This window comes from Bubalus bubalis, chromosome 13 (genome assembly GCF_019923935.1).
Source record: "Bubalus bubalis isolate 160015118507 breed Murrah chromosome 13, NDDB_SH_1, whole genome shotgun sequence".
Taxonomy (NCBI): Eukaryota; Metazoa; Chordata; class Mammalia; order Artiodactyla; family Bovidae; genus Bubalus; species Bubalus bubalis.
The window spans coordinates 43611590-43624264 of NC_059169.1; the positions used below are offsets into that span (position 1 = coordinate 43611590).

Consider the following 12675-nt stretch of genomic DNA (forward strand, 5'->3'; position numbering starts at 1 on the left):
GATGGTGTAATGAAAAATAAAGAAATGATTCAGGAGAGTGGAATCAAATTATAAGCATAAAGGCAAATGTACTGAAGTTTTTAGCCAGTTGAAAAATTGAGAGATACTATCAGGACTGTGCAAATATATTGCTCTGATTAATTTTCCTGGGGTGAAATATGAAAATATTTATAAAATTGAGAATCCTGCCCTGAATAAAATTTTCTCTGTGATATAATAAGCTAAAATAAGCCATAACAAGTATCCATCTATGTAAAAACATTTAAATAGTAAAGAATTAAATAAGAAGGTTTCATGTGAGAGTAAAAAGAATTTGTATCTGGACATTGCTCTGAGTTGCTTACAACTTGGGAGAATACTCAATAAACAAAATAAAGGCTAATTTATTTTAGAGGGTATTATAGTTGAGTTTTGAAATGTTGTTTTCACTGTCAGTATTTTCTTTTCTTTTCTTTAGACCCCTTTTACATGTTTAAAAAACTTATTTTTCAATATGAGGTGAGAGGTGTGTGCATGCATGCTAAGTCACTTCAGTCATGTCTGACTTTTTGTGACCCATAGACTGTAGTCCACCAGGTTCCTCTGTCCATGGTATTCTCCAGGCAATAATACTGGAGTGGGTTGTCACACTCTCCTCCAGGGGACCACCCTGACCTGAGATTGAACTTAAATCTCCTGAGTCTCCTGCATTGGCAGGCAAGTTCTTTACCACTACAGACACCTGGGAAGCTCCAAGGTGAGAGATATTCAAGGGTCAAAGTGAATTCAGTTCAGTTGTGCACTTGCTCAGTCGTGTTCAAGCCTTTGCGATCCCATGGTTGCAGCACATGAGGCCTCCCTGTCCATCACCAACTCCTGGTGTATACTCAAACTCATGTCCATTGAGTCAGTGATGCCATCCAATCATCTCATCCTCTGTTGTCCCCTTCGCCCCCCACCTTCAATCTTTCCCAGCATCAGGGTTTTTTCAAATGAGTCAGTTCATTGCATCAGGTAGCCACAGTACTGAGTTTCAGCTTCAGCATCAGTCCTTCCAATGAACACTCAGGACTGGTCTCCTTTAGGATGGACTGGTTGGATCTCCTTGCATTCCAAGGGACTCTCCAGAGTGTTCTTCAACACCATAGTTCAAAAGCATCAATATTTCAGTGCTCAGCTTTCTTTATAGTCCAAATCTCACATGCATACATGACTACTGAAAAAAACCATAGCCTTGACTAGACGAACCTTTGTTGGCAAAGTAATATCTCTGCTTTTTAATATGTTATCTAGGTTGGTCATAACTTTTCTTCCAAGGAGTAAGCATCTTTTAATTTCATGACTGCAATCATCATCTGCAGTGACTTTGGAGCCCCCCAAAATAAAGTCTGTCACTGTTTCCACTGTTTCCCCATCTATTTGCCCTGAGGTGATGGGACTGGATGCCTTGATCTTTGTTTTCTGAATGTTGAGCTTTAAGCCAACTTTTTCACTCTCCTCTTTCACTTTTGTAGAGGCTCTTTAGTTCTCCTCCCTTTCTGCAAAAAGGGTGGTGTCACCTGCATATCTGAGGTTATTGATATTTCTCCCAGCAATCTTGATTCCAGCAATGCTTGATTCCCAGAAATTGTGCTTCAGCCAAGCTTTTCTCATGATGTACTCTTCATATAAGTTAAAGAGGCAGGGTGACTATGTACAGCCTTGATGTACTCCTTTCCCTATTTGGAACCAGTCTGTTTTTCCATGTCCAGTTCTAAAGGTTGCTTCCTGACCTGCATACAGATTTCTCAAGAAGGAGGTCAGGGGTTCCCATCTCTTTCAGAATTTTCCACAGTTTGTTGTGATCCACATAGTCAAAGTCTTTGGAATGGTCAATAAAGCAGAAATAGATGTTTTTCTGGAACTCTCTTGCTTATTTTGATGATGCAATGGATGTTGGCAATTTGATATCTGGTTGCTCTGCCATTTTTAAAACCAACTTGAACATCTGGAAGTTCAAGGTTCACATGATGTTGTAGCTTGGCTTGGAGAATTTTGAGCATTACTTTGCTATTGTGTGAGATGAGTGCAATTGTGCAGTAGTTTGAACATTCTTTGGCATTGCTTTTCTTAGGCATAGGAATGAAAACTGACCTTTTCTAGTCCTGAAACCACTGCTGAGTTTTCCAAATTTGCTGGCATATTGAGTGCAGCACTTTCACAGCATCATCTTTTAGGATTTGAAATACCTCAACTGGAATTCCATCACCTCCACTAGCCTTGTTCATAGTGATGCTTCCTAAGGCCCACTTGACTTTGCATTCCAGGATGTCTGGCTCTAGGTGAGTGATCAAGCCATCATGATTATCTGGGTCATGAGATCTTTTTTGTATAGTTCTGTGTATGGATGTGAGAGTTGGACTACAAAGAGAGCTGAGTGCCAAAGAATTGATGCTTTTGAACTGTGGTGTTGGAGAAGACTCTTGAGAATCCCTTGGACTTCAAGGAGATCCAACTGGTCCATCCTAAAGGAGGTCAGTCCTGGGTGTTCATTGGAAGGTCTGATGTTGAAGCTGAAGCTCCAGTACTTTGGCCACCTCATGAAAGAGCTGACTCATCTGAAAAGACCCTGATGCTGGGGAAAGATTGAGGGCAGGAGGAGAAGGGGACAACAGAGGATGAGATGGTTGGATGCATCACAAACTCAATGGACATGGGTTTGGGTAGACTCCGGCAGTTGGTGATGGACAGGGAGGCTTCATGTGCTGTGGTTCATGGGGTCACAAAGAGTCGGACACGACTAAGCGACTGAATTGAATTGAACTCTGTGTATTCTTGCCACCTCTTCTTAATATCTTCTGCTTCTGTTAGGTCTCTACCATTTCTGTCCTTTATTGAGCCCATCTTTGCATGAAATGTTCCCTTGGTATCTCTAATTTTCCTGAAGACATCTCTAGTTTCCCATTCTATTTTTTCCTCTGTTTCTTTGCATTGATCACTGAGGAAGGCCTTCTTATCCCTCCTTGCTATTCTTTGGAACTGTGCATTTAAATGGTTTTATCTTTCCTTTTCTCCTTTGCTTTTTGCTTCTCGTCTTTTCACAGCTATTTTTAAGACCTCCTCAAACAGCCATTTTGTTTTTTGCATTTCTTTTTCTTGAACCTCCATCCATAGTTCTTCAAGCACTCTGTCTATCGGATCTAATCCCTTGAATCTATTTCTTATTTACACTGTATAATCGTAAGGGATTTGATTTAGGTCATATCTGAATGCTTTAGTGGTTTCCCCTACTTTCTTCCATTTAAGTCTGAATTTGGCAGTAAGGAGTTCATGATCTGAGCCACAGTCAGCTCCTGGTCTTGTTTTTGCTGACTGTATAGAGCTTCTCCATCTTTGGCTGCAAAGAATATAATTAATCTGATTATGGTATTGACCATCTGGTAATGTATATGTGTAGAGTCTTCTCTTGTGTTGTTGGAAGTGGGTGTTTGCTATGACCAGTGCGTTTTGTTGGCAAAAGTCTATTAGCCTTTCCCCTGCTTCATTCTGCACTCCAAGGCCAAATTTGCCTGTTACTCCAGGTGTTTCTTGACTTCTTACTTTAGCATTCCAGTCCCCTATGATGAAAAGGACATCTTTTTTGGATGTTAGTTCTAGACGGTCTTGTAGGTCTTCGTAGAACCATTCAACTTCAGCATTACTGGGAGGGGCATAGACTTGAATTACGGTGATATTGGATGGTTTGCCTTGGAAACAAACAGAGATCATTTTGCATTTTGGACTCTTTTGTTGACTATGATGGCTACTCCATTTCTTCTAAGGGATTCTTTCCCACAATAGTAGATATAATTGTCATCTGAGTTAAATTCACTCTTTCTAATCCATTTTAGTTCACCAATTCCTAAAATGTTGATGTTCACTCTTGCCATCTCCTGTTTGACCACTTCCAATTTGCCTTGATTTATGGACCTAACATTCCAGGTTCCTATGCAATATTGCTCTTTACAGCTTCAGACTTTACTTCCATCTCTAGTCATATCCACAACTGGGTTTTGTTTTTGCTTTGGCTCTGTCTCTTCATTCTTTCTGGAGTTATTTCTCCACTGATCTCCAGTAGCATATTGGGCACCTACCAACCTGGGGAGTTCATCTTTCAGTGTTCTATCTTTTTGCCTTTCATCCTGTTCATGGGGTTCTCAAGACAAGACTACTGAAGTGGTTTGCCATTCCCTTCTCCAGTGGACCGCGTTTTGTCGGAACTCTCCACCATAACTTGTTCATCTTGGGTTGCCCTACACGGCATGGCTCATAGTTTCATTGAGTTAGACAAGGCTGTGGACCATGTGATGAGATTGGTTTAGTTCAATTCAGTTCAGCCACTCAGTCATGTCCAACTCTTTGCAGCCCCATGAATTGCAGCACGCCAGGCCTCCCTGTCCATCACCAACTCCCGGAGTTCACCGAGACTCATGTCCATCGAGTCAGTGATACCATCCAGCCATCTCAACCTCTGTCGTCCCCTTCTCCTCCTGCCCCCAATCCCTCCCAGCATCAGAGTCTTTTCCAATGAGTCAACTCTTCCCTTGAGGTGGCCAAAGTACTGGAGGTTCAGCTTTAGCATCATTCCTTCCAAAGAAATCCCAGGGCTGATCTCCTTCAGAATGGACTGGTTGGATCTCCTTGCAGTCCAAGGGACTCTCAAGAGACTTCTCCAACACCACAGTTCAAAAGCATGAATTCTTCAGCGCTCAGCCTTCTTCACAGTCCAACTCTCACATCCATACATGACCACAGGAAAAACCATAGCCTTGACTAGATGGACCTTTGTTGGCAAAGTAATGTCTCTGCTTTTGAATGTGCTATCTAGGTTGGTCACAACTTTCCTTCCAAGGAGCAAGCGTCTTTTAATTTCATGGCTGCAGTCACCATCTGCAGTGGTTTTGGAGCCCAGAAAAATAAAGTCTGACACTCTTTCCACTGTTTCCCCATCTATTTCGCATGAAGTGATGGTACCGGATGCCAAGATCTTCGTTTTCTGAATGTTGAGCTTTAAGCCAACTTTCTCACTCTCCACTTTCACTTTCATCAAGAGGCTTTTTAGTTCCTCTTCACTTTCTGCCACAAGGGTGGTGTCATCTGCATATCTGAGGTTATTGATATTTCTCCCAGCAATCTTGATTCCAGCTTGTGTTTCTTCCAGTCCAGTGTTTCTCATGATGTACTCTGCATATAAGTTAAATAAGCAGGGTGACAATATACAGCCTTGACTTACTCCTTTTCATATTTGGAACCAGTTTGTTGTTCCATGTCCAGTTCTAACTGTTGCTTCCTGACCTGCATGCAGATTTCTCAAGAGGCAGATCAGGTGGTCCTGTATTCCCATCTCTTTCAGAATTTTCCACAGTTTATTGTGATCCACGCAGTCAAAGGCTTTGGCATAGTCAATAAAGCAGAAATAGATGTTTTTCTGGAACTCTCTTGCTTTTTCCATGATCCAGTGGATGTTTGCAATTTCATCTCTGGTTCCTCTGCCTTTTCTAAAACCAGCTTGAACATCAGGAAGTTCACGGTTCACATATTGCTGAAGCCTGGCTTGGAGAATTTTGAGCATTACTTTACTAGCGTGTGAGATGAGTGCAATTGTGCGGTAGTTTGAGCATTCTTTGGCATTGCCTTTCTTTGGGATTTGGATGAAAACTGACCTTTTCCAGTCCTGTGGCCACTGCTGAGTTTCCCAAATTTGCTGGCATATTGAGTACAGCACTTTCACAGCATCATCTTTCAGGATTTGGAATAGCTCAACTGGAATTCCATCACCTCCACTAGCTTTGTTCGTAGTGATGCTTTCTAAGGCCCACTTGACTTCACATCCAGGATGTCTGGCTCCAGGTCAGTGATCACACCATCGTGATTATCTGGGTCGTGAAGATCTTTTTTGTACAGTTCTTCTGTGTATTCTTGCCATCTCTTCTTAATATCTTCTGCTTTTGTTAGGTCCATACCATTTCTGTCCTTTATTGAGCCCATCTTTGCATGAAATATTCCTTTGGTATCTCTGATTTTTTTGAAGAGATCCCTAGTCTTTCCCATTCTGTTGTTTTCCTCTATTTCTTTACATTGATCGCTGAAGAAGGCATTCTTATCTCTCCTTGCTATTCTTTGGAACTCTGCATTCAGATCCTTATGTCTTTCCTTTTTCCTTTGCTTTTCACTTCACTTCCTTTCACAGCTATTTGTAAGGCCTCCCCGGACAGCCATTTTGCTTTTTTGCATTTCTTTTCCATGGGGATGGTCTTGATCCCTGTCTCCTGTACAATGTCACAAACCTCCATCCATAGGTCATAAGGCACTCTGTCTATCAAATCTAGTCCCTTAAATCTATTTCTCATTTCCATTGTATAATCATAAGGGATTTGATTTAGGTCATACCTGAATGTCTAGTGGTTTTCCCTACTTTCTTCAATTTAAGTCTGAATTTGGCAATAAGGAGTTCATGATCTGAACCACAGTCAGCTCCCAGTCTTGTTTTTGCTGACTGTATAGAGCTTCTCCATCTTTGGCTGCAAAGAATATAATTAATCTGATTTCAGTGTTGACCATCTGATGATGTCCATGTATAGAGTCTTGTCTTGTGTTGTTGGAAGAGGGTGTTTGTTATGACCAGTGCATTTTCTTGGCAAAACTCTATTAGTTTTTGCCCTGCTTCATTCCTTATTCCAAGGCCAAATTTGCCTGTCACTCCAGGTGTTTCTTGACTTCCTACTTTTGCATTCCAGTCCTCTATAATTAAAAGGACATCTTTTTTGTGTGTTAGTTCTAAAAGGTCTTGTAGGTCTTCATAGAACTGTTAGTTTCCTGTTGGAGAAGGAAAGAGGCTTATGGAAGCTTCCTGATGGGAGAGACTAACTGAGGGGGAAACTGGGTCTTCTTCTGATGGGCGGGGCCATGCTCAGTAAATCTTTAATCCAATTTTTTGTTGATGGATGAAGCTGTGTTCTCTCCCTGCTGTTTTCCTGGGCTCAAACTATGGTTGAGGTAATGAAGATAATGGTGACCTCTCAAAAGATCCCATGCATGTACTGATACACTCAGTGCCTCCAACCCTGGAGCAGGCCACCACAGACCCATGCCTCCCCTGGAGACTCCTGGACACACCCAGGCAAGTCTGGGTCAGTCTCTTGTGGGGTCACTGCTCCTTTCTTCTGGGTCCTGGTACACACAAGGTTCTGTTTATACCCTTCAAGAGTCTATTTTCCAGTCCTGTATAAGTTCTGGCAGTTCTATGGTGGTGTTAATGGCTACCTCCTCCAAGAGGGCTTATGCCATACCCAAGTCTGCTGCCATACCCAATGGCAGTCCACTGCTGATCTGTACCTCCACACGAGACACTCAAACACAGTTCTGTCTCAGTCTCTATGATGTCTCTGGTCCAGATCTTTAGTTTTAATGATATTGAACAATTCAATTATAATTACTGAAAAATGTATTTGATTCCAGTGTTTTTTTTTTAGTTATGGAATTAAAGTTTTTAATTGTGTATTTGTTTGTAGACTCAAGAATATATTTGAACAAATCATTTATATATATAACCCTTCCAGGTTAATTGAGAAAGAAACACTAAGATACAAAACATTTCTCCTATACGAAGCTCTTGAAATATCCTATTGTCAATCCAAACAGAATAAACTAAAATGAGATAATTGGGAAGGTGCCCATAAAGTCAGCCTGAATATATTATCACAACTATATATGAGATAATATTTGTTTTAAAAAGATTCTATGGCACTGGAAACTCAGTCTCATTAGAGACTGCATTTAAAAGGCTTATAAAGTTACTCATTAATGTTATCTTGTTGTATCTCCACAGCTTTTTCATTAAAGAAAATTCAGCAGAAAGCATTTTCTCCTGATAGCAGGAACCAATTTGCAATAAATGTTCTGGAAACCACTAGGGAAGCCATTACTGAGGTCTAATAAAAACAGACAAGCGTAACTTGTTCTATATTTTTGTTTCAATCACACACAGATGAGACCCCGCTTTCCACACCAACTGCGAGAGACAGCCTTGACAAACTTTCTCTAACTGGGCATGGACAACCACTACCTCCAGGATTCCCATCTCCTTTTCTGTTTCCTGATGGATTGTCTTCCATAGAGACCCTTCTGACTAACATACAGGTAGGACTTTTTCACATTCTGGGAGAAAGGAACATGGAGGATTCAGCTGTCAATTTTTCCCAAAGTCATACTATTCCAGCTTAATCCATTCTTGAGACTGACAAAACCATGATAATGAATTTTTCTAGCAGTTTGATATTTTAAACTTAATACACAAATTCAATTGGTTAGAAATACCCAAATGTGTATACTACATCTTAATAAAAACTTAGATGAAAGGACCTGGGCCTTTTAAAAACCATTCTGCTTAAATGTTCTCTTTATTGCCAATTAATAGTAGGAATCTAGTTGTTTAAGTTTGTCTGATGCATTAAAAGACAGTACACCAGTTCTAATAAATATTTAGCTGTTTTTAAACTGCTGGCCTTTCAGTGAGGAAATGATATGTTTAGTCATTTAAATATGTCTAAATGAAAAAGAATCCAAAAAATCCCTTCTTTCATAAATTAGTTTATTTCAGTTAATAGGATTTCTTCAAAGAATAGACTTCAAAAAGTCATACAAAACTTTCCACAGATTTCCTATGTAGTCTTCAGGATGTATATTTTATGTACAGTACATTATGAATAAAAAATACCATTAACACTAACATAGAACATGGAGCCAAAATAATAAGCATTTGGGATAAAAGAAAACATAATTTTTTGCCCACACATGAAGTGATCATGTGGACCCCAGATGGAGCTTTTTGCCATCTACTTCTCCACACTTAAAATAGCTGGTAGTAATATGCTTACAGATACTCTGGTGGTATTTTTTTTTTTTAATCTTTGTTCTAGCATTCAATCCTTACTGGTATTTTTCTGTACACATTTCATACCATATTAAACTTTCTCCCAGTAGAAATGTAATTAATTTTATTTACCTCTCTAAGGACATAACAGAAGGCCTTTAATGTAACATATCTTCTCATCTGTTAATATGGCATTTTTAATACTAATGTAATTAGAATCTCCAGAACTGTATTCAACTTTAAGGTTTTATATCTCAGTAATTGAAATAAATCATCAATCTAACCTAAATGTAATCATAGCCAAATAACTGATTATATTTAAAAATAAACATGTAACTTTTTTTATAAATTCAGCCCACATTATTGTTTTCTGAATTAAAGTTCTTAGTGCACTTCTCTTTTGTTAAATTAATGCTTTCAAAAATATCCCTCAACATTTCTGAATTTACACTTTGAGAAGTAAGGGAACAATTAAGTTTCTTTTGTATGTTCTGTGTGTGTGTACATATATATATTTATAAAATTCTATATGAAGCAAATATAAAGCTAAACATTTACTTAAAATTCTCCATTTAGGTGTCTGTATATTCACTAACTAAAGCCTCTTTAATGGGGAAAATAATAATTTAATTTCAATTTCAGCGAAGAAAACATTTCTGTGTAAACATTCATTAGTGTAAACTGGTTTGTTCATCTGAAGAGTAGATTTACACAGGGACCCTTGCGTTCTATGTGAAAACCACATCACTAAGTCAAATTTTGTGTTTGAGAATGTTTATCCACCCACCCATAGACAGTAATACACAGACTAGAAATGTTATCTGCTTGTGTGCTTGCATGCTAAATCGGTTCAGTTGGGTCAGACTCTATGTAACCCTATGGACTATAGGACTCCAGGCTTCTCTGTCCATGGGATTCTCCAGGCAAGTATACTGGAGTGGGTTATCATGCCTTCCTCAAGATCTTCTGAACCCAGAGATTTAACCCACATCTCTTATGTCTCCTGCATTGGTGGGCAGGCTCTTTACCACTAGCACAACTTGAGAAGCCCAGAAATGTTATCTACATCACCTCAAATTATAATTATTTCTTTAAAGAAAAAAGAAGAAGAAAAGAGAAAATTTCAGTTTTAAATTGTACAAATTTTAGATAAATTATTTTTTACTGAATAGATGTCTGGAAATAACATATTCTCTAGCTTTCCAAACAGCCTTAAGAGGATATATTAGGAAGCGTTGATGATAGGAGTCAAGTCAAAGTAAATTATTTCTTCTAGTCCTAAATCATAGGATTCTGGGTCTGACAAAGTTAGAACACTCACAATAAAAATGCTTCATTTAGGGACTTCCCTCTACGTCCAGTGGTTAAGACCTTGCCTTCCAATGAAGGGGGTGCAGGTTTGATCCCTGGTCAAGTAGCTAAGATCCCTCATGACTCACAGACAAAAAATCAGAACATAAACAGCCAAAGCAATATTGTAACAAATTTAGCAAAGACTTAAAAAATGGTCCACATCAAAAAAGGAAATAATATTTCATTTAAAATAAATTATGCTTGTTCACTTCAGTTTCACATATAGATGTATACAGATGAGATATTACATATGTATATGTATGAATTTGATACCTGTATACAAGTATATGTGCATGCACATATATGTTTGAAAGGTAAAATAAATATTGAAAATCTTACTAAGTGCCATATACAGTAAAATAAACGGCAATACATACATACATTCATACATACTTATATACATGCTCACATACACACACACAAGCCAGACATACATGCTAGATTTATGTTCAGTTATAGTTTCACATTATTTTGCAAGAGGTCATAGTTGCTAGCTCTTTTATTATTATTACATATATTGAGTTATAGTAATATCCTAGGAATAGTATAGAATATTTAAACAGTCATGACTCTGACTCATGGGGCATACAGTATAAATGTGTTTGCTGTCCAAATTCTAATTTGGGTAATTACATTCTGTCTACCTCAATTTCCTTTGTAAGTTCAATTATGTATAATGGGGTTCTCTGCTTTCTGTCTCAAATGGCAATACTCTTTTGGTGTGGTAAATTTAAAGCTCTATATTTCCTTTGAAGATACTTATCACAATGACAATGAAAAATAATTGAGTCGAAAGTATTTGCATTTTTATATCATACAATATCATGTTTAAAATTAAAGGTTTATTGTGCATGTTTTTTATTTTAAAATATTGTGTTATATTTAAATTTAATGCACATAAACTCTATTTTTCTTAGAATTAATAACCAAAACTACTCAAAATAATATTTAAGGAGTTATTGTTCTATTATTCAATCCTTTGATTTCATGATATTGTATAATTTGATAATTTTAAAATTAAGAATTTTTAATAGCTACTGTAGATGTCCCTTCCATGACACATTATCAAAATTGAATTTTCTTAAATGGTATTTCTTTGTGTTTTAAAAGAGAGCCTGTAGAAAAATACTATATGCTAGTATTTTAAAATATATATATTATATATAGTGTAGAAAATATGTTTTATATATAGTACAGAAAAATATATGTAGTATAGAAATATATGTGTATACTGTATATCTTTAGGTACCAGATTTTTGCTAATTCCTAGAACTATACTGTTCTTTCTTAAAGTTTGAATATTTTTATAAATTAGAAGTCATAAGGAATAATGATATCGTCAGTAAAGAACAGCAATTTCACTTTAGTGACATTTAAATTCACTCTAGATTTTGCTTTTTAGAATTAAAAAAAATTATATGGAATTTTATTTTATTTTTCTATGTGGACAGTCTTTCATTATGGTTTCCTTAATCAAACGTGTTCATGGACAACTCCCTATGAGATTTTAGGTGTGGAAAGTAGAATTTTAGTATCAATTTACTGGATGTGACACCTTCGATCATTGATTATCATTTGAACAAACTAAAGGGAGAATTTTACCCACTATTCTCAATCTGAGCTTTCAAGCTGTAAATCATAACTGGGATACATTTGCACATAAGACTAGGAATAAATATGTTGCGCTGTTTATTACCCTATTTACAAAAATTATTTTAAACTATAGTTAAATAAATAAAAAGTAGAAAGGAAAAATAAGGTAGAGAATATAAAATTTAGTGAGGAGTGATATTAACACTAAGGATGTGTGTCATAAGGGGAGTAAGATAGCTGTTTGGTTCATTCTGGTTTGTCTATGTGGAAGTATTAAACAAACAAGGAAAATCTAAAAGGGATGTTAAAACCACAATGAATAGAAGGCTGAGATTGGTTCACTATGGTCTGACAAATAAACATATTCTGATTGTGGTATTTAAGAAGCATTCTTTACTTCTATATTTAATGGAAGACAATGAAAAATAATTTGACCAAAATATTCTGATTATACATATTCCAGTCTTTACATTTCAAAGTCATGACCAGTAATATATCTTATACATTTCAAAGAAATGAATCATTTTTATTTGCATTATTAATATGTATTTTAATTATAAAATATGTACTAGTAATTAGTTATATAGTTACTAATCTTCTCTAACTGATAAAAGAATTAGAAAGAAACTTTTCAAAAAGATAAACAATAAAATAAGACATGACTTCAAAATATGGGTACACTAGCATCAGATACATTGGTTTTTATATTATATCTTTTTATCTTTAATCATAGTATGTTATATCTTCTCCTTTGTGTCCCATTAACAATTTTGTGATGAGAGATCATGGAAAAAACAGTAAAACAAAGCCAGTATTTTAAACTCAGTTTACTGTAATGAAGAGAGTGGCATTAATCTCTT

The 12675-nt window shown here is 36.9% G+C and overlaps 1 protein-coding gene across 3 annotated transcripts in view; it reads left to right on the top strand.

Annotated features, from left to right (window-relative positions):
• The window catches only part of DACH1 (dachshund family transcription factor 1), a 479356-nt gene that overhangs the window by 417467 nt on the left and 49214 nt on the right, over positions 1-12675 (top strand). For all 3 annotated transcript variants that reach the window (XM_025262761.3, XM_025262762.3, XM_025262763.3), the window contains one exon: positions 7985-8136. In XM_025262761.3, the coding sequence (XP_025118546.2) occupies positions 7985-8136 (152 nt within the window). The remainder of the gene's footprint in view (positions 1-7984; positions 8137-12675) is intronic.